Source organism: Bolinopsis microptera, chromosome 2 (assembly GCF_026151205.1).
Source record: "Bolinopsis microptera isolate Bmic1 chromosome 2, MBARI_Bmic_1.0, whole genome shotgun sequence".
In the NCBI taxonomy this organism is placed as follows: Eukaryota; Metazoa; Ctenophora; class Tentaculata; order Lobata; family Bolinopsidae; genus Bolinopsis; species Bolinopsis microptera.
Window position 1 is genome coordinate 3,611,749 of NC_087073.1, and position 27,465 is coordinate 3,639,213.

Sequence of the window (27,465 nt, forward strand, 5' to 3'; positions counted from 1 at the left end):
AATTAAGCTGGCATAGGATATGTAAAAATAGAATTAAGCCATCGTAATAATGAATGCATGACTCAGATCTGGGGTAAAATATTTTGTATTGTGTGGCATAACCGACTTTTTCATGATTAAAATTTACTTAACGACTCTTTATGGCTCAGCCTTTCCTTTCTCTTTTCCAGTCCGTCCGACTATTTTACATGCTTCCCATCCACCTTTTTTAGTTTTTGTTACGTCCCCCTGAATGCTGTCGACATTGTTATTACAATTATATATATACTTTTTGAGTAAACATTGGCTGGTACTACGGACCAGTCCCCAATCAATCATTCCCTGATTATATTTCTGCTACTGACCGGGCTCAGTATTCAAGTATTCAAGTATTATCATTACCAAATCCCCACCCTCTGTCCCTCACATTTTAAACGATGCGGTTCTTTAGTCCAATGACCGATCAATCCCAACTCTTCATCATGATCAGTTCTCTTAACTCCGTAGGATCCCTCCCTATTATAACTTAAATAGTATCGTCTGTCTTAAATAGTATAGTCTGTCTTGATGACTCACATTCTTTCACCCCATTTCCACATATTCTCTGGCCCAAACAGTCATCCGGACGGTCCTCTTTATATAAGTTGGTCTGATCTCTCCCCATTGTACGATCCGTTCTCAGCACATGATTCGAATATTTCGGCTAGATCGATCACTACTGATCACTACTCTTCATGTTTGATAGCATGTTTATTGTTTTCTTTCATTTTTAGACTGTAATCATCACGAATTTTTTCAAAACGCTATAACTGTGGATTATCAATGAAATAAATAATTACGATTTAAATGTGTGCCCGAGTAAACATCCTCCACTATGATAGGGTATTTCTCGTGAATTTGTGCTTCTATCGATGAAAATGCTAAATCCTTCCAGTTATAATCCTTCCAGTTATAATCCTTCCAGTTATAATCGGCCAGTTTAGTTAACATTATCCCTGAATAGAGATTTAAATAATCTATAAGTGAAAAATGTTTCATTTATTGTCCCCATATTGACATAATATATATCAGGTCAGAAAATAAAATTGGAAAGCCAACCGCATAAGTATTTTGAAAGCTCCTGCTAATACAATCTTTCGTATCACTTATATGTTTTAAATATCCCCCTCCACGCATAACAATGTTTGCAATAAATAGTATTTTTTGATCTTTTACATTCGTAAAGTATTGTCGAATGCCGAAGACTATCTGTATACCATTCCACAATTACTGGCTAATATGTAGGACACTATTCATATCTTCTTCTGGGTGACCGACAACTACTTCTTCGTATGAGGTAACCGGTATGTGGGATTCACTGGCACCGACTGAAAAGCAACCGATTGGAGTCCAATACTGTCGAGTAATGAGCAATACTGTTGAGTAGACTGTAGGGGACTCTCCATAGCAATACTGTTGAGTAGACTGTAGGGGACTCTCCATAGCCCAGCTAATTGAGAACTTGTTATCACCTTCCACATTATAAATTTTCGCCAAAAGTAAAATATTCTAAGCCAATGTTGAGTGTTGGAAATTTACATTTACTCCCTAGTCTGATTTTCTCTTTTGCTAGTTTGTTGCGCAAGTGCAGCACATGGCTCCATTCAGGTACCATGCTAATTAAATACAAATTTATCGTTGCAACGAAAATGAAACTATACCTCAATAATCTTATTAATGTACGTCAGCAAATTTAGCTGTTCCTTGCCATTAGGCGAGAGATCTCTCGTTAAAACATTTATCATCCCCTCCCAACTTCATCACAGCCGCTAATCTTTAAATTTATTCGTTGAGATACCATGTGGACGATTACAGCAACGTACCGCTTCACTTGTAATGATACACGTGTTGTTCAGACCGCAAACGTGAGACTTGGTAAATGGTAACACTATTATGTTTTACTAGATCGTGTACGTGATGGCAATATTCGGGGAAGACATTTTGTGGAACGGCACAGAAATCTACAAAGCAACCTCCGTCGACAAAGTTCTCGACCGTGTTTTCGTGGTTTTGATCCTAGCTCTGTTTATTGTTTCCAGCGTTTGTAATCCCATCGTGTTTTGGTACCACCGAAGAATGAAACAGAATACTCCAGCCGTCCTGTTTCAGATCCTAACTGCGAATGATTTTCTAACATGTGTTCTGGTGGCTCCAGTCATGGTGTACTACTTGGTAGCTGAGGTAAATTTTGTTCTAATTTACGTATTGCTCATGCATCTACACAACATTAAAAAGTATTACAAATTTTGCATCATCAAATATATCTAAGATGATCTTTTTATTATTTATCTATTTTCTATTTACACAAGTGTGTCAACCTTAAGGAACAATTCGTAACATTATTTTCTTCAGAAACCATATGACCTGGCAAAGCCGGAAGAACCCCATTCCTGGCAGATCTACTATTCGATGATCAAGGGAACAATGTTCTGCTGGTCTTTTTCTCTGACGGCTATTCTCGGAACTGTAAGATGCATCGTAATCCACTTCCCCTTCTTCCGGATCAAAAAAGTCCTGGTGTTGAGCATCGCTGTTGGTCTAGGCATGTTTTCAATGAGTATTTCTCTAGCTATGTACTTCAGTGACAGTGATCACGTTTGGAGCTCACACTCTCTTCAGATATACGGTAAGAGGTCTCTCAATGGATCCACGGTCTCAGCTGCCCGCATCGTTGGTTATGTTAAAGCTGGGGGAAACATGGTGGTATCTCTCAGTTCAGCTGCTTTGAGCGTCTGGGGACTGAAGGGAGCAGACAAGTTAAGAACTACAGGAGAAAATGGCAAGAAACGAGGAGGAAAAGAAGCTGCTTTGACGATAGCTTATCTCAACATTCTCATCGGTATGCAGTTCATTTTGATCATAACATCACTGGTTGTCCAACATAAGTTCCCTCATGAGCTTATCTTGATGAACTACCTATTTTTCCTGACCTTCCCATTTGCCAACACGCTAATCTCAGCTGTTAACCCGCTCATATACGTCCTGAGATCCAGCAAGATAAAGCAAGTGCTGTTGAGGAAGGTACCTTCCCAAATTAGCAAGACTACTCTCTCCGGGAACACCATCCTCTCTGATATAAACGTAAAACAATAGATTATAGATGAAAAGCACTAAGCAGTGAAGTGAGCAGCCTTTAACGGAGGTTTATTACCCAGCTTTAGCTTAATATAAAGAGTCATGACAGAGAACCAATCCACGTGCACACATAGAGTTTGATTTTCAATTGCTGAGAAACTGCAAATGTTTGTGCTAACAAACTCGTTTGAAAATCAAAGGTGTAGTATTAATAATTGTAATAATTGCTCGTATCGGAAAAACTATCACTTTTGACAGAACAAGGACTGCAAAATAATAATTTTTCTATTGTAAATTGAAAATTGTAATACCAAGAATTTACAGTTAGTTGACATTCTAGCAAACTACAACCTATAGTTATTAATTTTATGAATGTAAGAGTCCGAATCACCCCCATGCCATACGGATACAACGGCCAACGCTTTCCCGCGGAGGAGTTATATATATTAGCTGATTTTTTCCATCGCCTAAAAAGGCAATAGATGGTTAGAAGTGGTAGGATTTGAGAATGGGTATAGTGGGTATATGTTTTTCGTCGTGTCACAAAGCAAAACATGCATTAACCTCCGCAAACACGTGCTCCTTTACAAATTATGATGTGATGGTCGCGCGCGCATTTTACAATGCTTTTATGTCAAGGTGTACTCTATACCAAGAATCGAGCTAATAAATCGTGTACGTCGCGCATGTGTATCTCTCTTCGCTATTATACATTTTGATTAGGAGTCGTTTTTGGCGACATCTGTCCAACTTTCGGATCACATTTGTAATTTCGGATCACTTTTGTATTTCACAAGCTCACGTGTAATCTTGTGACGTTGCTTCCACAGTCGACTAATATAATGCTGATTTGATGCATAATTGAGATCTGATCCATCGATACGTGATTGACTATTTGAGGACAGGATCATGCTAGCCGTACACTAACAAGCTGTAACAAGCTGCCAATCACATCACAGCCTACATTACACACAGGAGAGCGGTATGGAGATCAGTTATTTATATAACATTTAAACTATTGTCCAATTTTTGACATCAAATGAAAATAAACTATGGTAGAGTTCGGCTCTGGTCATATCTCAGTTCAGATCATGTCTCTAATTGGAAAATGGAAATGTGTCGTATTGCAATTAGATCACAATTTCGGACAGATGTCTTTTTTTTCTGGTAACATATTGAGTCGGACAAGAGTCGCTGTCGGACAGATGTCCTTTTAACTGCATCATGCATATCACCGCACAGGCTGCGCTACGGTGCCCGGTCGTTTAACTTTCGATTCAAATAATTGACAACGGCAACCCCTCCATTTTGTTCTCTGTAACGCCCCAAAGAAATTTGGTAATTTAACCAATATGAAACGATCGTTAATTGTAATTAATTACGGTCGATGGAAATCTAGCGTCCGCTAACCGGCGCAATTCTTGTTAAATTTTATTTATTTATTTCTATTCATGACATTAATTGCAACTTTTGAAGAAAACTATCAAACAGGTGTTAAAAAGAATAAAATGCAGACAATGAAAACTTGCAGTATTTACTATTTATAGTAATTCAATATACTAATATATTCTGCAAAATAATAATTTGTGTATTGTAAATTGAAAATTTTAATTCCTTGAATTTACAGTTGTTGACATTTCAGCATACTACAATCTATAGTTATTAATTTGTATGAATGTAAGAGTCCGAATCACCCCCATGCCATAAGTTTACCCCCATGCTCACAGGGAGTCATTTTCCACGAAATTGCGTTGGCTGGACTAGGTTTCAGCTCAGATCCCTTTCGTAGAGTGTACTTTCCGGAGTATGTCTCGTACGTTATACCTCCGCAATCTGGGAGCATTTTCTGATATTACACCGAATCATCTTATAAAAGCTTTAACTTTCTAAAAAAGGCTCTGGGAGGAAAGTGAAACGTTTAGTAAAAAGGAAAAATATAACTAACCGGATCGTTGGGGACATTGAGCTACAGCATCAGAGAGAGTATCGAACTTGGCTTGTCCGTTACTGTAACCACTGAGATACTTGCCATTATACTGTATATAGGGATTCATTTTCCATGAAATTTCGTTTGATGGACTAGCTTTCAGCTCGGACCCCTTTCGTAGAGTGTACTTATTGGAGTAAGTCTCGTACGTTATCCCTCCGCAATCTGGGATATTCTCATATTGCACGAAATTCTTAAATCTCATGAAATCTATGGGTTTCTGAGATTAGCTCTGGGAGGGAATTAAAACCTTCTGTAAAATAGAAAATAAAACTAACCAGGTCGTCTGGGACACTCGGACTCTGCATCGTATAGAGTATCGAACCAGGCCGTTCCGATAGTGATATCACTGTAACCACTTAGGTATTTGTCACGATACATACACCGTCCCCAGTAACCTGAAGTTTTCAAGTTGTAGTACATTAAGTTTGTTATCATCTTTATTTTTGGTCATACATTCGGATGCCTATGGCACTGTCGTGGCACTCTCTTGAACAGACTGAGGGGAACTGTTCTTCTTCAGACCAGGTGATCAATATCTTATGGTACAAAAATCAAAATGAATTGTATGGGTTGAATATTACCTGCATTAGCAAGGTGGAGAGCGAGACTCAAAGCTACGAAAAGTAACATAATGTAAGGGATCGAAAATAAAATTAGAAATTAATAAATGCACTTTCTGTCAGTGTCCTATTTAACCGTGGTGTCTGCACATGCTGCTGCTGTGCTGTTTGAGAAAATGTCTGTTTATCAACATTGCATCAGTCTTGTATTAATGAAAGGATAATGATTATGATTGACCGAATTCAGAATTTTCGGCACGATCGTTTACCGCACTCACACTCATGATATGTAGGGAAATTATTTGACTAACTAGAGTGTGCAACCTGGACTCTAGTTCGACACGTACCGAAGTTCGACAGGGGTGATTTAATTTCTGGCGAACTTAAGTTGTCAAACTAGAGTGCGTGTCGAACTAGAGCACGTGAATCTAAATTAAACGCTATAAAAACACTTATATTATCAATTCTCTTTTATTGCGCCATTGATACTCATTAACATAGGCATTGGCATAACATATTACACAATATATCGTCCACATTACTGACACAGTAGCTGGCTAATGTTCCGTTGAACCGTTCGAAATTAATTGAATGAAAATTACTCGGTTTTCTAACTTCGTCATGATTCTTTCGAGCTTACTCCTTTGTCACATTTCATGAGTGTGAGTGCGGTAAATTAACGTTATGAAAATTCGGTCAATCATCATCATTATTATAGTCATTATTATACTCTCGTTAATTCAAAGCTCATTATAATGGTGATAAACAGACAGTTTCTCAAACCGTGCTTCCAGTTCTTAGGAAACCGACAGAAATAAAAAGGTAAATCAATTAATTTCTAATTCTATTTTCGATCCATTACATTATGTTACTTTTCGTAACTTTGAGTCTCGCTCTCCACCTTGCTGGTGCAGGTAATATTCAACCATTACAATCCATTTTGTACCATAAGATATTGATCACCTGGTCTGAGGAAGAACAGCTCCCCTCAGTCTCAATAATTTCAAGAGAGTACCGCGACAGTGTCCAGTGTCATCGGGATCCGGATGTATGATCAAAAATAAAGATGATAACAAACTTAATGTAAAAACTAAAACAACTTGAAAACTTCAGGTTACTGGGGACGGTGTATGTATCATGACAGATACCTTAGTGGTTAGTTTTCTTTTCTATTTTACAAAAGGTTTTAATTCCCTCTATTCTTATAAACCCATAGATTTCATGAGATTCAAGGAATTTGTGTTATATCAGACAATGCTCCCAGATTGCAGAGGGATAACGAACAAACTACAAGCCATACTCCGGAAAGTACACTCTACGAAAGGGGTCCAAGCTGATCATTATATCCATTTTAAGCGATTACATTACATTAAGCATTTTTTACTATCATGATTTTAAATTTTCAAGAAAACCAGTCCCGAGCATGAGGAACTGACTTTGCTTTTTAAAGCCCGTTAAATTAATAACAGCGAGGCTGTGAGTTATAAGTCGTCCTGATTCTTATGTTACCCCCACGGATGAGGGCATTTGGCGTAAGGATTTACTAGGTGCTAAATTTGCACCAAGTGGTTATATTTTTCGATCGAATTTTATAATTACTACAAATTAATCGACTGTCATATCGATCTTCCCATGACTAGCCGTTTAAAATCTGTTCCTAGAACCCAATCTACTCAACAAAGATTCTGTATTTTTAAAGACTTCTTAATTATACTGAATCGAGGATTATACTTAGAATTACTCTGCGATAATAATATTGGTATTGTACTTAACTTATTTTGCTTCTTGTTGCTTAGTCTGTCAGGTAATTGGCTGATATGTTATAAACCAATTAAATCCGATCTGTTTTTGAGTGGGTGTTAATCAGATTTGAGAGGGCTACCGGACAACTGAACCAAATTTGGACTTTTTCTAGACAGGGTAGCTTGGGAAAATAATCTTAAACCCAATCAGTCTACCTTAAATCATGTCGAGCTACCCCGACATGATTTAAAATTACTGCTCGGTGATCTTAATGCTAAGGTCACATCGGACTGCAGTTCTATGTCAGGTGTCATTGGTGGACACTCGCTTCACAGCTCATCAAATGACAATGGTACCCGATTGTTGGACTTTTGCATCGCCCACCAACTTACCATCGGTGGCACTATGTTTCAGCAAAAGGATATACATAAAGGTACGTGGAGATCACCTAATGGTCGTACTGTAAACCAAATAGACCACATCTGTATCAGTAAGAAGTTTGGAGGCTCTTTGCTTAATGTAAAAGTTTGTTGGGGGGCTGACATTGGGTCTGATCACTATTTGGTAAGAGCACGACTAAGAATGAAGCTTATGTCAGTGAAAAAGAAGCAAGAACGTAAGCTCGAGATTCCTGCTATTGAGCACTTGCGTGATCATTCACTTATTTCCGAATACAACATTGTTCTGAGAAACAAATTTGACTGTTTGGAACCTGAGGCTGACCTGGAATCAATGTGGGACAACTTCAAAACAACTGTCACACAAGTGTCCATGGAAGTCCTTGGGCAAAGGCCTCGAAAAAAGAAGGACAGGCACCAATCTCAGAAGACAAAAGAATTATTGAAGAACCGTAAGAAATTTAAGCGTAAAGACCCTAATTCGAACGCTAACAGGTCAGAGTATTCTAGATTGAATAAGCTCTTTAAAAAAAGTAGCAAGGTGGACGATAACAACTGGGCACTTAGAATGGCCGATGACTTAGAAGAAGCTGCGAGAAAAGGCCAGCAACGTGAGGTATGGCAGAAGATCAATGTCATATCTGGAAAGAAGAAGAAGCAGTCAACTGCAGTTAGAGACGTATCTGGCCAGTTGATTGCCGACCCACATGCCCAAAAAGAAAGGTGGAAAGAGCACTTTTCTAGGCTATTGAACCCTCCCCCACAAGAGGCCAATATTTCTGACCTAGGCAACATCCCTCCGCAACCCAGTTTTGACGACCTTTCCGATTCGGATGAGGCTCCTACAAGAAACGAGATTGTTGATGCCCTTAAAAAACTCAAGAATCACAAAAGTCCAGGAGTGGATGGTATCACCAACGAGCAACTTAAGTATGGACAGGATGGGCTGGTTGATCAACTAGTTGTGTTGTTCAAGAAAGTGTGGGAAGATGAGAAGATTCCTGAGGATTGGTCCAAAGGTGTTATTATCATCGTTGGAAAGAAGGATGACACCTCTCATTGCGCTAACAACAGAGGCATAACATTAAGATCCACAGCCTCGAAGCTCCTTCAGATGATACTCCTGCGGAGACTTAGCATTGGCATGGAAAAATTCCTCCGGGAGAATCAAAGTGGTTTTAGACAGAATCGCTCATGTATTGACCAGGTTTATTCACTCCGCTGTATTATACACCAATGTATTGAGTATAATATCCCTCTGTATATTAATTTTGTTGATTTCAAAGCAGCTTTTGATTCGATTGACAGGCAGTTCATTTGAAGAAGTATGCAGCACTACGGCCTACCTGACAAGTACATTAGAATCATGAGGGCGTTCTTTACTCACACAGTTAGTGCTGTTAGGGTCAATGGAGAGGTAACAGGTTGGTTTGATGTCAACTCGGGAACTGGGCAAGGTGATATACAGGGACCACCAGTCTTCAACTTTTGTTTGAATTTTTCAGCATACCTTATGGAACTAAACAAGGTCATTAGTAAGGGGGCTTTATTACAGCTGCCAGCCCCCGGGGTAGAAGAGAAAAATCTCTTGGACACTGATTACGCTGATGACATGGCCATGTTAGATAACTCAAAAGAAGGGCTGCAGGAAACCACTGACCTTCTCTGCAAATACAGTGCCTATGCGGGTTTGAAGATTAATGCTGGCAAAACACAGAGCATGGTTGTCAGTAAAAGTGCTTCGCAGAGGCCGTATTCTAAAGACGACACTATGGACATCAGTGTGGAAGGTCTCCCAATACAGCAGGTCAGCAGTTTCACTTACTTGGGTGCTATCATCAGTGGGAATGGAACAATTGACAAAGAATTATCAGCTCGAATTCAAAAAGCCTCTGGGGCATTCTATCAGCTTAGCAGTATATGGTACAGTCGCAACATCAAGACACCAACTAAAATCAGGATATACAAAGCAGCTGTCCTCACTATACTGCTATATGGAAGTGAGGTATGGAATACCACTCAGACGCAGATGAAAAGATTCGAGGTGTTCCATCATAGATGTCTGAGAAGAATCCTGAAAATCAAATGGTTTTATCACGTATCTAATGCTGACGTACTTAAGCGGGCTAACATCGCCCCTGTTGATACTTTCGTACGAGCAGCTAGGCTCCGATGGTTTGGCCATGTGGTGAGGATGCCAGAAGAAAGAATACCCAAATATCTTCTGCACTGGATCCCAAAGCATGGTAAAAGATCAAGAGGCAGACCTCGGAAAAACTGGTTGTCATGCGTCCGGGAGGAGGCAGCAATCTTCACAGGTGTCGATAACATCACAATAGAAGATGCAGAACAACAAGCTACAGACAGGGTTCACTGGAGAGGTCTAATATACCGGAGAAAGGAGTTACTATGTGGTGCAGGCCACTCCAACGACTAGGAGGAGACCTATTCAAGTACAAGTAAGTAAGTACTACCTAATTAACTTTGAAACGACAACTGAACCCAATCGTCAGTTAGAAATAACTAACAGATAAACAGGTTTCCAAATACCGCTCTAGTTTAGCTGCTGCCTGGTTTCTAGTTATAATATTCAACAAAAATATATACGTATTCTCCGTCTTGTCAGAAAGTAGAGCGTACACCAAAGGGATGCACTTCTTATCGATGACAGCGTGGATGGAGTAACTCTGTCAGAATATCCTAGGGCAGACATAGAACGCTCCATCGACAATCCAGTTAGGGTTGTCTCCGAGGATTTTGAGGTTCCGAGGAGTAGAGAATCATTCTGGATCCATCGTCAGTCACGCCGTCAAAGAGGACAAGGTTCTCCTATCTCAGTGAAGTCTGGCAGGTGGTAGGACGAAGTCTGTTGAGATAGGTCGCGAGATCTGATCTAACAAGCTTATGTGTTCACGAAGCGTGCCAAAAAGGATACGATCCACTGCTCCTCAAGCATCGAGATCCGACCCAAGACTCGAGATCTGAACCATGGCAGGTCCTCCCAAAGCATTAGAATACACGAGATCTGAGCCAAGTAATCTGAGCAAAGTAACCTGAACCACTTTATTGGCTAGTGCCCGAAGTGGTCTTACCAACGAGGAGGATACTTTGACTTATTCTACCTTAGGGGTCGTTCACATATTACGTAATCATTTTCTGGAACATTTTTACCTCCCCCCTCCGTAATCAGTTTTACACATATAATAGCTATTGTGTCAATTGGGTTCAGTTGTCGGTCACCGGCCCGACCCGCCATACGTCCTTTACTGGACAAGTAAGCAGTGAGCTACTAGTTCACTAATGGTATTGGGACAGCTGCAATGACACGGTTTACTTGTCTTTGTGAGTAGTGAGCTACTAGTTCACTAATGATATTTTGACAGCTTGGTAATATTGACCCCAGGCAAAGACCTGCAACATATTCGCCCCATTCACCCGGCCTCATAACATGGCCAAGTCAACTGGGGATCTAACCCTTTTTAAGTGAGTGGGCTTACCTCAACTAATGGTATTGTAGTAGCGAATATCCTAGGTTGAAAAGTGATCTGTATGCAGGATTAGAGAAGCAATGGTCATAATATGCCCTTATGGTCTTGGTGGCTCAACAGTTGTTGTTATTTTATAGCTTGCGGCTGGCGGCAGGAACCATTTTATTACAAATTTAAAAACAAAATCCAGCAAATTTTCAGGCCAAACATCATATCTCATATCTCTCACAGGGCTCCAATGCTCTAAATTACAGTGGTCATTATCTATTCTATAGTGATACTGATAATGACCGAAGTCTCCTGCGAAGAAGGAGAACCTGAAAATCCGTTTGTTGGGTTCAGTTGTCGTATTTTCGATTTCGGTGCAGTTGTGATATGACCTGGGTTCAGTTGTCGTTTTGGGATTTAAGCTGATTGGTCACCCAATTAAGCTAATTGGGTGCCTGTTAACTGCGTGGGAACTAGATTTAATTGGGTTCAGTTGTCGGTCACCCTTTGAGAGTGGTTTGTTGATGAGGTATCCGTCGAATCTATAGCTCTTCAGCCAATAACATAACGTTAAAATAATCCGCTTCAAATTTGCGTACTTTTTGCTTAAACACATTGTGTTCGTTTTACTAATGTGAATCTGAACACCTATAATTAATGGACAATGCTACTAGCTTAGTCAGACCTATGTCTGGTGAGTTATATAAATTAAAAATGTTAGCCGATATAAATGTTAATATTTTCATCACTTTCCTTTTCTATTATAGTTATACTAAATTACAAATTAAGTTGAGTTACAAATTAGGATGATTTAGAAGATGTAACTACTAACTGCGAGTGTTAACATATATAAGATGATGTTGATCTTCACAGCTGTCTGTTTCTTGAGCTCTGTGCAGGCTAGCGCTAACGGTGAGTGAAAATTCAATAGGAATAAAATTTATTTCCATTTTCCTATTAATGCAGAAAAATGTACAGGCACATCTCTAAGAGATGCAGAAACAAATGTCATCTATTTTACGTGTTATTGATTTATGATTAATATGGACGATATTTTCAGAAACATTTTGGCAACATTTGGGCTGCTGGAAAGATGACCAAACTCGCGCAATCAAACGGCTGGAACCGGTTAATTTCATCGACGACCCTGTAAAAAATTGTCATGATTATGCAGCTGGCAAAGGGTACACAGTGTTTGGAGTCCAGGTACAGAAAGCGTGTTTCACTACTTCTGATGCCAGAGATACGTATAAGAAGTATGGGAAAGCTACCAACTGTAAGAACGGAGGTGGCGGAGGGTGGGCGTTAGATATGTACTGTATAATAGACAGACGGCTTAAACAGTGTTTGTACCGTCAACCTGTGCCAGGTATTATCATCTTCCTCCTTTATTTCCTTTATTTGTTTCAGGAACTACCACCCCCATACACCCCCCCCCACCACCAGTACCACCCCCATACACCTACCCCCGGCCCCCACCCACCATGCCACACCCATACCCGGACCCCTCCCCTCTCCTGGCGGTATTGTACCACTATGAGAGTCGACTGTCGAGACCTTAACTCAAATATTATCTACCTTATCATACCTTATTTGAACGGACATTAATTGAACGCTGGAAGCCCTAGCGTTCATTTTAATGTCCGTTCAATTGATGTCCATCCGTTTAACTTTAAGGTCCGTGGCCGTCCAAATTAAAGTCCGTTGAATTTTTTTTTCAAAAATTATTCCACTGCGAACGTATTTTCCAGGATATGACAACTTTTTAATATCAGTTTATTTCAATTTTTATCAATTATCAGTATCATCGGACTAAACTGTATCATTTGGATCTATGAAAAACAAGTTATTATAAAATTTGAATATTTCAACGGCCAGGTAAACGCTCAAAAATTTTTACAAAAATATTATTCTTTAAATAAATTCATTTTTTGATGACAAAAGTTTTGCTGCCATTCACATATTTGTAACTGCTTAACTTTTTTTGATAAATGAGGTTAACCGATTCTTACAAAATTAGGGTTACAACGTTGAGGTTACTAAAATTGAGGTTAAGATGTTATTTTACTCCAAGATTTTTTGTTATTTCGGTCAGCAAATGTTAACTCTGAATTCTAGGTTCATAATTGTCAGTAAAAACGCTATCTAAACGTTTATAAATGAGGTTAACCTCTTAATTTAGGTATAGCGAAAATAGATTAGACGATAGAGTTGTTATTTTTATCGTAAGATTACGACATACAAATTTCTAAATAGATGTAGTGCTGATTCACTTAATTTTATCTCGAGAAAGTGTTGAAAATGAGGTTAACCATCACACTTGGTACTTTAAGAATTATTTACATATGATTCTTACTTTTGTTATGTACCACAATATCACAGTGAGGTATCTATTTGTATTACAATGCCTCAAATATTATCACGTGACAAAGGTGATTTGGAATGACCATGTTTAAGTAGAAGAGTTCACCCGTAAATGGCTCAAAAATGAGGTTAACCTCTCATTTGTTGAATATCGGGCCAGTCAATCACATGTTGACCTCAAAAACTTTATCGTTACACTGGGCAAATGTTTTATTACATGTATAGCAATGTATTGATAAACCAATCCCAGTGTAATATGGTCTATAGCGAGGTTAACAATCTATTTTTACTACTATTACAAGATATCATGATAGTTAACCTCATTTTTAGACAAATTTTGGTTTATGATGTTGATTTTCCCAATATAAAGTATCTCAATGAAGATCTTTACACCTTAAAGCAAAAATTGTATGGAGACACTACTAAATACGGAAAATAATGCACAATTTGAGATTTTGGCAGTGAAATGAAAACACCAAAACTCGTTTTACTCGAAACGGTTTTTTTCATACCAAAATCCTTAACTTGAGAAGACTGGCCACACCCAGAAGCTGAAACTTGGCACAGGTGTTCTTTGGGGTGTTAGGCAAAAACGTTATGTTTTAGAATTTTGATTTTTGCCATTGTTCTTGAAATATGAGGTTAACTTTAACCCAAATTCGATTTTATTTATTTTTTACAGTTTCAGTTAAAGGTTTACATGTAATTACAGGTAAACCTCAATATTTGGCGCGCGATATCTCAAAAACGCAAGGTCAGATTTCGGTCCGGATTTTTTCTTCTTGTTCGTCTCCAGCAGCTCTGATCAAATATGTGAAATCTGGAAAAACGAATTTTACCCCCCCCCCCCCCCCCCCCTCTGGCCTTAACATTCAGCTAACGATCCTGAGTGGTCTATGCAGCCCCCCCACAGTCTACTCAGCCGAATACTCGAGAAATCGGGTGTGAGGGTTAAATGAGGAGCTGCACATTGCAGCAAAGTCTCGGGCGAAGAAAGTATGGTACACACTACCTTAACCGTCACTAGCCAAAACAAATCCTTCGGCTTCCTGTAATTGGCTGGTTGCACTTGTGTAACAATGTGGCTGTTGGAATACTCCGAAGTAAAATAAGTGTCTTGATAAAAAATATCATATTATGGCACTTCTGCACTTTCTTGATCTACGGTTCCTCGTTCATTTCTTCGGAGTTACTATTAATTTACTTCCACATCTTCTAGATCTCTTACAACTGGTTATTTATCCAACTCGTAATTATACCGGGTAATGAACGATATCAACTGCTCTACCAAACATACTAGAATGCCTGAAGTACAACTTGAGTTTTATCTCTAGCCCCCCAATGGCAATGGCCAATTGGCATAGGCTATAACCTTCGGTGGTTCATGTCAACGACGATACCTTCTAGCTTCTACCATACTATACCAACCATCAAAGGGAAAGAATAAATTCGGATTTTTAATGGTTTTGAAATCCTTAATCGAGCGTTCATTTTAATGTCCGTTCAACATTATGTCCGTTCACATAATGTTCGTTCAAAGAAGGTCCGATAAGGTACATTCATTTGTCACTAAAATATGACTTAGGAGTTACTTTCTCCTTTCGCTGGCTTCAATTTTCATGATTTTTACTGTCAAAACTTATTATCTAACCATCTCCACTTTTTCATCATCTCCGACTTTCACCTCTCCATAAACTCACTTTTACTGACGGTACATAATTCTTTATCGACATCTCAATTAGGATTTAGGAACCGTCCGGATATCCGGTTTCGGTCCGGTTAAAGGAGGTACTTGGCCGATAATCAACCGGAAATTTCAAGACTTTTCAGGACACATTTTATTTCTTGAAAATTTGATCTCGGGTACTCATGGGTAGCATTATATTTATACCTTACAGTATGATATCAAGGCCTGAATGAGCTATGATAAGTTACATTTCTTACACAGCACGAGCTGATTAATTGAAAGATTATAATATAAGCCCGGTATATCGAGGTACCCGGCCGTACAGAAAGGCACTGAGGCACGGTATACAGACTTTCTACTGTATCATATTTGAAAATGGGACATAAAATGAAGAATTTGGCGGATAGTAGAAACTAGAATTTGTATCAGGAAGCGCAGCATCTTTTGACTAGTATAGGAGTAAGACTTGAGATTTTATGTTTTAATTTGAATTGACATATCATATCCTTGTATAACGTTGAGTATTCTGCTAATGTTTCACTCGGTAGTTGCCCAAGATGATCAAACCGTGAATGATGAACAGAAAGCAGGATCGTTGTGAAAATCTTGAATTTTATTACATTCTTAATTTCTCTGCTGATTACATTTTTAAACAATGCCTTCAAACAAAACTTTACGGCCAAATATAACACCTCTAACTAAAAATAGGCTGACAAAGGGTTGTCCAACAAATCTGTTCATCTCCATTCTCCATTCTCAAGGGTCCGGTTTGGCATACTCATTGTGACGAGAATACTTAAACATATGGTCCTTGTACCTCAGATATTGACGACATTAGCAGGTCCTTAAATCCAATTCACATAGCTAGAGATAAGATTAACGGGAATAAGCAACAGGTGCGCCAGGAGCTTTTAAACAAAGTTCGAGATAGTTCTGAGTAGTATTTTTACTGAGCAGATGTTTCCCCACATCTGCAAAGAGCTTATTCGGTCTATTCAACAGTTTTCTCTGGCCTTTGAATGCGGATATAGAAATTTCTTATTTTAATTTTGATCATTTACATGGAGCAGTGTATTTCGATAAATTTCGAGTGCACTACCATTTTGTAGACCATTTCACGTTTGAATAATATCAGGACGACTCAGATTGTTTCTTAAGTTGAACGATCACGTTTCAGCAACTAACACAACCACCCCTTATAAGAAAGTCTCGAAACTACAGTATGAAGATGTTCATGGTACTCCTCCTTGTTGGTCTGGTGGCTGCTGACCCCCTCCCCGGTGGAACAGTGTGTGATGTCTGTAAAGCTGGTGTCAGTCAGCTCCAGGGTTTACTCTCTGACAGTCTTGTGGTAAGTATAAAAACTTGCTGCTACTTTTTGTCAGCAGCCATGTGAAGTGTGAAGGTCACTGTGAATTTGTGCTATATATACAGTATTGTCAGCTCAACACCATTTATCTTATCTTATTTAGTTTACCTTATCTTATTTATCTCAGAACAAAGTGAAGGGTGGAGTTTCTTTGGTCTGCTCCTTCCTCTTTTTCGATGAGGTAACTTCCAGCTTATTGTTTACTAAATTTACTTACTGATTCCCGCAGAGTCTTGCGACAAACAAGTAACCATTTTAGCATAGCATATAAACGCAGTGATCACTTGTTTCATTCTACTTGCAAGCAGAAATTGACAGCTTAACCTTTATTCAGTGTGCAGACAAAGTAAACGCAGTTATTGACTTTGTGGTAAACTACATCAAATCTATTGACGCTCACGAGCTGTGTTCCAAGATAGGCAACTGTGACGATGAGGACTTGCCTGAACCTGTTGTTGAGCTCGGTTAGTTTAGAGAGGAGTTCTAGTTATTTCCGAGAAAAGCCCAATAATCGTGTGGCTTTGGAGACATGTATATTTAAACGAATAGAGTATAGGAGCTTTGAGAGAAAGAACATTATTTTATATTTCTCGTTCATTATAATAACTGATAAGGACAATAAAACTTTCAGTTGGTGACGAGGAGAGTTGCAACAAATGCGTAGCTGAGTACGAGAAGATCATCAGTATCATCACAGAGAACCCACAAGTCAAGGTATATATATATAAATACAGCTCATAACTACTTCACAATTACTGTTACTCCAACTTGCAATGACTCAGGTATTGGTCACACATATCCGGAAATTATATACCTATTATATAATATTAATACTTTCAATTCTTTTCAGTCCACGATCAAGACAGTCCTAAGCGCCATCTGCTTCCTTCCCATCGACAATGTGAGAATATACATTTAAATTAGTACAAGGATTTAGTCATTTAACGTTAAGTTGATGGTCAGTTTGTCAAGTTTTGAGAGCTAAGATTAAACAATGAGGATACATTTCTTCATTAAGTGATCAATTAAATATTAATCCATTGCTTATATTTCAGTGTTCACAGCTGATTGAGGATGTTGTAGATGAAGCATTTGCCGAACTCGAGATGGGTTCTAAGGATCTCTGTGCTAAGATCGGACAGTGTTAAGAAGCTAAAAAACTGGTCGCATTTACGAAAACGAAAAGAAAGTTGGGCTTCAAAAGGGATCTGAATTAATTTTGTCAAAACTTAGAATCTATAGATATCTTTTCATTGCAAGTTTCCCATTTTATCTACTATACTGATTCGCTAAAATATTTGATATTCAAGATTTATAAATCTTCATTAATTCGTTAAAAATAGAAACAAAATAATCTTTCTTTTGTTCCCTTGATTTATCTCATCTGAGGACTGATTTTAACGAGATCAGTCAGCAGCTGTCAAAACCACCGAACAATCCATTCTGAACTGATAAGATTATATTGGCAGATTACTTAAATTCATCTCAGCTGATAATCAAATTACATACTATACTTGTGTCCCACTCACCGATCTATACCCACGATACAGTCATACAAATGTTTGGTCAGCAACCATTGTTCTGCCCCTCCTTGTTGAAGTGGTCTGAAATTAGTCTATCAGTTCTACTCACAAGACATAACTGATTATAATTATCCGATATATCCATCGTGTAATTTGATACCCATATATAATTGAAACAGTTAACACGACTAAATCAGGGAGCTCAATCATTTATTCATTATAATTATGATCGAACAGAAGTTTTTAGCTCGTCGTCGGTCACACTTCAAGACTTTGGCATCCTTTTCACACGGTACGCAATTTGCCGATTACAATTTTACCTGATAACTGATTTGATCACTAATTTTTGAAGCGCATGCAGCTGCAGGCGAGTTTAATTTGTAATTAATTTCACACTTTCGAGTTGCAGCCTCTCGCAGGTTCGCAGTTTATCAGTTCTGGTCCATAATACCTTAGTTTTAATTTTCTGTTACAGCAGTCATCGGATATGTTCCAACTTCCAACTCAAAAGTCGTAAATCCTAATTTCTATGGGTGAAGGTGTGTCCCATTTTTTCTAAATGTTAAATTTAGCTGTTGTCTCAAATAATCGAAATTTCTCGATGTTCAACAATTATCACAAAAGCTCATTCTTTCTGGAATTTTTGGGACCGTATCCAATTTTAATAACGTGAACTTAACAATAACACTTTCTATACTATGCTTAAAATTGTTTTATGTGCGGCAAATTTGGAGGAAAGGACACCTCGCGATTAAGCTGAACAATTCTCTAAATTTTCTTTTGGTACTCTCAGGTTGGATTATTCAACACCGTACTATATAACGTTGCATTACACGATTGTTCAGTTTAACAGATCAAATAAATTACATGGTAAATGTATTAAAGTTTAAACCGAGTTTCATGACAATTTAAAATGTAAAATTACCCTCGTAGGATTTGAAGCTTTTACAATCAGATGCATAATTAAGACATAGTATTCAATATTGTTATTTTACACCATTAGATTCCAACACTATGTGTGTATATTGTATAAGCTAAAATATAAAATGCCTGCCAATTTTATTATCTAAACGTAACTAAACGTTAGGTGACTCAATTTCTATCTGTTGGCGTTGCATTGATGGATTGCGGTTTATCTTGAGGAGTTATTCATTTGTCAAGATTCATCCATGAGCAAGTATTACTTTTAATAAAAATAATTTTCTGTATATGTCCATTTTCCTTATTTTAAAAGTGATACTTTCTTTCCGATGTTTTTGATGTTACGCCATGATCATAGTTATGGGCATGTTGATCTTTTCTTATCTTACACAACAGCACCAGTGCAAAAATCTGATAGAACGAACATCGGCTGATGGTGCTGAAAAGTGCAGTATTAGGTCGATAATGCGATTCCCCACACACCGCATTTATATGTTGCAGCTATGTTCTCTACCAGTCGTTTCTACTTCTACTGCGTGTGCACTGTGCTCATTGTTAGGAAGTTATACGGACTAAGAAGTAGAAGCTACAATAAAATTGAAGAGTCTCAATGTTCAAGTATGATACTCAAATACCCAAATGAGGAACTATAATCTAAAGACGTACAGTCTATGCCTACATTAATCTCACTGCTTTCTTAGAACTTTCCAGTAAATATATTATAGAGCTGAGACTTGAGTAGATTAATACTATCCGGGTGGCGCATTACGTCAATTCTTTAATGAATTGACAATAGTTCAATTTTCCTTGCTTCAAATCTTTGCTTAAGATTTTGTAAGGGTGTGTTTATCTTTTTATATTGTGTTGTTTGGCTCCCGGCTCTCATAAGCGGTTTATTGAGTTCGTTAGTTCTCTAAGTTAAACTTAGCTAGACAGTTAGATAGATGCATTCAAAAGAGGATGTAGATCCTACTTTAAGTCCGGCTTTGAGCCGACCCGGCTTAAATGCAATTGAATCTTCAGTTGCCACCAAGGTCGACAACTATGATCAAACAGGTTTGTTCATTAAATGACAGACAAATTTATGAATGCAACTTCCTGATAATCGGATTCCAATACTGTACCTATATTTGGTCAAGATTCTGAACAACTAGAATGAGCGAGGAAAAGGTCAGATATTTACTTAAAACACTTTTTATAAAGATTCAGGATATGATCGAGGCAAATCAACATGATTTAAAAATCAACAATAATTTCCGCTTTAACGATACCATTTAAGGAAATGTTGAATTAATCTGCAAAGTAGTGGTTCGGATGATGGCTGCAGGCTGGTTAATGCTGAACTTACTTGCAGTAGTCAATGTACACTTTGTACAGTTGAGCTTTTAAAAATGTCGTTTTCATACATAAAAAAGCAGAAAAAAACATCGCGAGTATCCTAGTACCCTAAAACCCTAAAACTTACTATTCTGATTTTATTTGCCTATCATCAGTTACCACGTTTAGTGTCTCCCAACTTGTCTGCTCTTTATTGTGACGACTAAACACCCAAGTGGTGAGTTTTGGAGAACAGGAAAGTTCGCCGAAACTTCTCACTACCCTCTTTATCTAAATCAATATAAACATCAGCAAGAACCATTTCTAGGCGTATTGCTTCAGCTGACGTCATTTTCATACTAATAGTACGTTCGTACCACTTGACAAGCCTTTAACGGTGTTGAGTTTCATTCTCTTATCAGTCGAGAGAGTGTTGTAAGCATTCTGACACATTTTTAGTTTCTCACACGGTTTGCTGTCACGGTTGTGTGTGTGATGAGTATAAAGAGTAGTGGATCAGTCAAGCTCGCTTCACCAGGTACGGTTATATTTCCATCACGCCTCACATTTCTTGGCTCCTATTTAGCTGCCCATGATCCTTGTCAGATGTCAAAAAGAGGAGAATTTTTGGGATTTTTGTCTCGCGAGTTTTTTCTTAGCGTCATTAAGAGGCCTTACATTTTCTATATCTGCCGTACAATTTATGTCAAGCACGTTGTTATAGCAATTATTTAAACAAATTTATGAACCTTGTTCGTAATTTCGGGCTCTGATTACGTGTATTTCAGACTATTAGACAGGAATACTGTACAAATACTGTACAAGTACTCCATGGCTTCCACCGAGCTATATTAGTGCTGCAGCAGCAGCTATGGTGGATGTTAAAGAAAATTGTAAAACTTTGTTCTTTCGCTCAGTTATAGTTGGTTGCTTCCCTTAGATCATAGCCGCGAGGAGAAGTTGTCTCTTTTCTTCGTTTCAGATAGCAAAACTAGTCTAGTTAAACTTTGAATCTATATGGATGGAGTAGAAACAGATCACTCAACGAAACGTGATTCAAAATTTAACATTTCCAATAGATTTCGTCATGAATGAAGTCCCCAAATTAGGTACAATTTCTTCCTTTTTTTCCATGACAAGAACTCTAATAAATCTTGATTTGTTTTTACTGTCTGGAAATAAGACACAGTATTTTGTGAATCCCACACTGTCTAGAACTAGAAGTCTTGGATTTGAACCTTGAAATAAAATGTCCTTTACTATTTATTTAAATCACATTTCTTCAATTATAGTGCTTACTACAATGGTTTTATCGTGGTGTCATCATTGTGTTACTATGATGTTACCATGGTATTAACATGGTGCTATCATGGTGTGAGCATGGTGTTACCATGGTGTTATCATGGTGTTAACGTGGTGAAACCATGGTGTTACCATGGTGCTATCATGGTGTTAACATGGTGTTAACATGGTGCTATCATGGTGTTATCATGGTGTTACCATGGTGTTACCATGGTGCAATCATGGTGTTAACGTGGTGCTATCATGGTGTTAACATGATGTTAACGGGTTGCTAATTTAATCGTCTATCCTGATCTCATTTCAGGTTCATTTATTTTGAAAGCTGATATAGAAGGACAGTTATCCTGTACCGTATCAGCAAGAGATGGTCTTTCTATTAAAGATGTGTTGTGGGTAAGCGGCATTTTAGATTACAGTAACAAAAGAGATTATGATAAGGATAAATTTATCGGTTCTTAGGTTAACTTTTCGAATTGATCAATGATGATTATGCCAAATGAATATGCCAAATTGACTGCATCTCCAACTTCTATTGTTTTCGATATCTACGATTCTACAGTTTAAATCTGTAATTAATTAATTCGTAAGACGAATGCGTTCCTTGAGACTGATCATTCATTAATAATCAATGGCAGGAAAAATTGGAGAACACAGGAGGGAGGATGTGGGAGAATTTCCTTGTGTTTACGAAGTGGACGAGAATCCACATAGAGTGGGAGATGAACGTAAGCTGCGTGAGGGGTCACGCGTTACAGATAGTCAACAAACTTGACATCTTGCCTATAGCTCTCCCGGGTGCTCACCACTTTATGAGGAAGGATGTGGTACGGACATAGGATCTTCAATTTAGACAACACTCATTTGTTCTTACTTCTTACTGTAAAATATTAAATAAGTACATGTTGCGTAGTTAGGTCTCGTGTATTGAATATACTCAAACTAACATTCAACGTAGGATTAGTCAGAGGTATGATCATTCAATTCAGTGACAGAACTATTAGTCAACCTAAATGTGAGCATGTAAGGTGCTGATGAAATTACGTAACTGTACCGTAAATAGGTCTTGACTAATGGCCATGTACTCAAACTAAAGTTTAAGGAATGTTCATTGTCATTCAGGAAACTAGGGTATTTGATAATTACAGACTCCGACCTAGATGACTAAGATAAGTAGACTCCTAACTTACAGACTCCTAACTTACAGACTCGTATCTCTTATCACTATTTATTAAACCTGAAATTTTCCCACAGATTCACACAGCGGCTGCTCCTTACTGTGAAAAAGATTTCTACTACATGATAAGACCGAGTGGGAGTGCCAAAAATACTGGCAGCTTTGCTCTCGTCATAACGTAAGAGGCATATTAAGAAACTGAGGAAGCCCCTGTAGTATTCATTCGTAAACTTTTAAATTCTCTTTCGGTAATCGGTGACCTCGCGATATTGTATACTCTCGGGTACTCATCTGTGCTCCTGCAAGATTATACAGCATATATGCATATATATAATATATATATTGTGGAATCTTATAAGTTCACAGAAGAAAGGTGGCGTGTTTCCTCGACTGTAAGTTCAAAGGAGCAACATAACAGCCACACCAGAGGTTGCAAAAGTCAATTAATGGGGTGTTTTCCTTTCAGGACACCGTCATTCCCCAACGGCAGGTCATGCCTCCGACATGTTACTATTGGCTTTGACAGGGAAACCAACAAATTCCTCCTATGTTCCAAGGAGTTTGACAGTTTGGACCTATTGGTGGCCTTCTTCAAAGTAAGAAATAGTAATCACAACTGGATTTCATTATTGTTTACAGTTTACACACTCAAACGATAGAACAAATCCGTCCCACGACATACAGCTACTTTTATTTGAATTATCACCATCGGCTCACTAGCTGTCTCACACAAACATACCCTACAAACGCTGCCGAGTCTCCAGGACTCCAGACTCTAAAGTATTCATCTTCCTCAAATCATGTTTCTCCCAGACGACGCCGATAAAAGCTCACAACGGTCCGAATATGTATTTGAGGTACCCTGTGCCAGTTGACGCTCAGCTTGACGAGGAATGTAAACAATCCTGGAGGACAACAAGGACAGGTTGGAAAAGATACTGTTTTAACAATTTGATAACCGTCTTTGTAATTTTTACAAGGTGTACTGCAGTTCAAAGGTGGCAGTTGGTAGTCCTTATTTATTCGAATTGAAATTTCGAATGTCTACGCCCTTTCACAGTGTGCGCCTATCAATTTTGATGCATGTGGATCTTTTGCGAACTTTCCTCCTCAAATATGAAATATCGGACCATTTGTAATTCAGACAAGATAACAAACACACTGATATTAACCATTATCGCAGGTAAGCAGTCAGATCACCCGGATATTGACACTATATCCTTGTGGAGCTACTCCTCCTCCCTTACTGTCAACTCTATCAACACTCCAAGTGAGTAGGAACAATCCTCAGATTTACAGATTTCGTGGACGGAAAATCCAATCTTATTATTACAGATTTTCTGCTCATTTAATTATTGGTGGTTTATACTTAATAAAGTTATAAGCACTCATTGTGATGAATTTAGGCAATGAATCTAGAGTATAGAGGGTAGTGGTCAGAACTCTAAAAGCTAATGCCTTTACATATATCCAAATAGTATATACCAAGAAGTAGACGAGATTTAAGAGTTTCCTGCCTTTTTCGTTCCATAGACTCATTGAAATCATATAAACGTCTCTCAGCTCCTTAAGTTAGCCGATATACTCAACAGTAAACATAGAGGCAATATTTTACCCCCACCCTAAAATATAGACAACTACTTTTTACAGCCTGACTCTCAAGACCAGTGATAATTACTTTCACATGATTTAAAACTGTACCGACACATTCAAAGTCTAAAAATACTCTGATTTCACCATATCACTACTACGTCAAGAGTTCTCAGAAATATCAAATTTCTCTTCCACCTGTATGAAAGACAATTTTATCAACGTGACTATTGTTCCTGAGTTCGAGAATGTACTTGGCACAGATAATCATGATATTAGAACTCTAATCTCCCAATAAAACATGGTCACTGCGGAGTGATAAGACATGTTTGATGATAACAACATTAAGACATTAAACTTTCAGTGTCATACGATTACGATGGCAGTGTGAGCGGTTTGAGTGAAGATGAACAAAATTACGACGTGCCTAATCATTTTTACAGGAAAGACAAAACAAGGGGATCAACTATGCTAAGCAGAGGTTGGTTTCAATAATTTCCAGTTTGAACAGGAATATTCCTCTAAATACAATGAAGAGATAATACGTTTTATTGTATCTTAACACCCAAAAATAACCTCTTATTCGCAGAAGAAAGCGTGATGTCGCCCATGTCTGACGGATCACACAGTCATATCTACAGTAGTGATGTGGTGAGTGGGGCATATTACTATCGTGATACAATTAGATCTTTGATAAAAATTCTAACTATCTTCAAATTTGTATTAATGTAGATCACCAAAATGAATGGTACGATGGTTGAATTTCTCCCTCTCAGGAAATGAGGGCACAAAGTGGAAGCAGTTCAGGAGGATCTTTCAGCAGCACATCCAAAGCCAGCTACAACAACACCCCCAGAAGCCTAAACACCAGATCTCAGTTCTTCTTCCCCGTCACCAGAGAGGTCAAGTCAGAGATCGAAAAAGAACGTCCCCGATCTGAGATCCTGAGAGAAGATTCCTCTGATTCTCAGAGAGAAAATCTCAGGGCGAGCAGCATGCCACCTTTCACTTCCTTATCGGTAGATTTATCTTGTTTGTTTGTATGAAAACTTTGATTGATGTATGGAACGCATGTGCATGTAGTGTTGTGGTTGTCTGTGAAACATTTTGAATTTGGAGTTGTTAGAGATAGGATCGATATAATATATACTCACACCCACTTAACCTCTTCAGATCAACAGATCAATATCCGAGAAATCCCTATCTGACGTGGAGAAGAGTAAAAAAGACGCTCCAGAAGAACTTTACGTAGAAATGAGTCCCTCTGTACCTCCAACTCCGTCAAACCCAGCCCGATTTACCCATCCAGAACCACTTGCAGTCGAAACTCTTAAACGTCATCCGATGTATCAAAGTCGTTCAGGGTCAGATCAGGATAGTGATCCCAAAACCCTCACCAGAGTGGAAGAACCAGAGAGTTGCTACATGAACATATCAATAGCTAACAAATCAGCTTCTTCTTCCAATCAGGATGAGCCAGTAGAAACTTATGTGGATATGTCCACATTGAGGCCCCTGAAGCCACCACCACAGGATCTTCTCCTGTCTTTACAATCACAATCACATCATGACTATGTCAACAGACAGGGAATTCAGAATGGTTTTTCTCCTTCCTCCTCTGGGAGTGAATATCAACATTTTGATCCTGTCACATCCCAAAAACTCATTGACAATGTTCAAAGTTTAATGGCGACCGTAAAGGAACAAGCTAAGGAAATCTTGAATCTCAAAATGTCAGTTAAGGATTTGAAAATAAAAGTGGAGACCTTGGAGCAACTGAACATAGAAGAGTTCGAATATGATCAATGATGAATAATCTTAATCTGGCAATATAGGAAATAGGACTCGCGTTAGGTACTACTACTAGAACTTTGTTGATGTATATTTCGTTTGTGATATTTTTTGTATGATTTTTGATGCTGATCTGGATCAATCAGAGCTGATGTATCTTGTTTTTTGTAGCAATGAGTTTTGTGATTTTATCTTTCGAAAATAGTTAGAGCACCAGCTACGATGATTGGATAAGTTTTACAATACGGACCAGCTCGTGCGAATAAATTTACAATGCAGGGCACTGTTTTGTTAGGTGGCAGTAATAGTTTAATTGTTATAACTAAAAGCTGAGATCTTTGTTCATTTTGCAGTAAATGATACCAAACTTTTGTTTTTATTGTAGATGACAGCATTGTCTGAAAAGTTATGACCATTATATGTACCTCTAATAGTTAAGTCTCTGTAAACCCTTACAGCAGGCAATTATCAAAACCAATCATTAAAAGCTGAGGCAATTATCAATACCAATCATTAAAAGCTGCCCTCAAAAAGCAACGTCCAGTAGTCGAATCTGAAAAGAAAAAGATGTGGTGCTTTTTCAAACTAGCGCTGCTCGTTGTGCCCGTTCTTTGTGGTGGTTCTGAAGATGAAGATATCCTGGCAAGAAAGAGCTCTGTATCTGATGCTGATCTTCATCAGGAATTGCCGGACTCTTTCCACTCAGACTCTGAATGGGATGATTTCCCAACATTCCAGCCCGTCACATTCTACCCACCCACAGACAAGGACAGCAGCAGTGAAAGTGAAAGTGAAAGTAGCGATGAAAGCGACTCGGATGATGAGCAAATTCGTGATGGTGAGGTCTGTGAAATACCTAAAATAGAAAACGGTTACTTCGTGGACACGACGAGACCAATAAAAGTGGGAGCATCGCGACAGATAAGGTGCAACGCTGGTTACTGTCTCACCGACCCAAATGATTCCGACCTACCAGCCGAGGTGACGACTTTCAACTGCACGGAGAAGATGGCTCAAGGTGATACTTACTGTGGGTTGCCAGTGTGTGTAGAAGATGTGTGCCATAACGAGGGTGTACTCTGTGAGGACGGTAAAGAGTTGTGCAATCAGAATAAGGTTACTATAGTGAAAGGGTTCCTGAAGGAAGGACACGCAGCTATGCAGATA

The 27,465-nt window shown here is 38.4% G+C and overlaps 4 protein-coding genes across 8 annotated transcripts; 3 read left to right on the forward strand and 1 right to left on the reverse strand.

Moving 5' to 3' along the window:
- The first annotated feature begins 1,891 nt into the window (after positions 1 to 1,891).
- On the forward strand, positions 1,892 to 3,485 carry LOC134811728 (uncharacterized). The gene is made up of 2 exons (XM_063818763.1): positions 1,892 to 2,199; positions 2,371 to 3,485. The coding sequence occupies exons 1-2, from the start codon at positions 1,936 to 1,938 to the stop codon at positions 3,109 to 3,111; spliced, it is 1,005 nt and encodes a 334-aa protein (XP_063674833.1). The 5' UTR covers positions 1,892 to 1,935; the 3' UTR covers positions 3,112 to 3,485.
- A 1,141-nt stretch (positions 3,486 to 4,626) lies between these two features.
- LOC134811815 (uncharacterized) lies at positions 4,627 to 5,799 on the reverse strand. The gene is made up of 4 exons (XM_063818906.1): positions 5,665 to 5,799; positions 5,359 to 5,478; positions 5,039 to 5,245; positions 4,627 to 4,926 (listed from the first exon to the last, which is right to left on the reverse strand). Exons 1-4 carry the CDS (start codon positions 5,711 to 5,713, stop codon positions 4,784 to 4,786), a joined length of 519 nt encoding a protein of 172 aa, XP_063674976.1. The 5' UTR covers positions 5,714 to 5,799; the 3' UTR covers positions 4,627 to 4,783.
- Positions 5,800 to 16,518: 10,719 nt separating this feature from the next.
- Positions 16,519 to 18,034, forward strand: LOC134811674 (uncharacterized). The gene is made up of 6 exons (XM_063818701.1): positions 16,519 to 16,662; positions 16,808 to 16,861; positions 17,015 to 17,144; positions 17,312 to 17,394; positions 17,531 to 17,581; positions 17,736 to 18,034. Exons 1-6 carry the CDS (start codon positions 16,534 to 16,536, stop codon positions 17,826 to 17,828), a joined length of 540 nt encoding a protein of 179 aa, XP_063674771.1. The 5' UTR covers positions 16,519 to 16,533; the 3' UTR covers positions 17,829 to 18,034.
- A 1,962-nt stretch (positions 18,035 to 19,996) lies between these two features.
- Positions 19,997 to 26,663, forward strand: LOC134811349 (uncharacterized). 5 transcript variants are annotated; one of them, XM_063818136.1, is made up of 11 exons: positions 19,997 to 20,180; positions 22,048 to 22,136; positions 22,379 to 22,567; positions 22,995 to 23,095; positions 23,384 to 23,513; positions 23,731 to 23,842; positions 24,101 to 24,187; positions 24,872 to 24,988; positions 25,097 to 25,158; positions 25,284 to 25,526; positions 25,681 to 26,662. In XM_063818136.1, the coding sequence occupies exons 1-11, from the start codon at positions 20,069 to 20,071 to the stop codon at positions 26,314 to 26,316; spliced, it is 1,878 nt and encodes a 625-aa protein (XP_063674206.1). In that variant the 5' UTR covers positions 19,997 to 20,068; the 3' UTR covers positions 26,317 to 26,662. The 5 variants fall into 5 exon arrangements, with proteins under 5 accessions (XP_063674206.1, XP_063674209.1, XP_063674207.1 ...); XM_063818139.1 differs by having other exon boundaries at positions 25,284 to 25,409; positions 25,681 to 26,409; XM_063818137.1 differs by lacking the exon at positions 19,997 to 20,180 and adding an exon at positions 20,858 to 20,979.
- Positions 26,664 to 27,465: the final 802 nt, after the last annotated feature.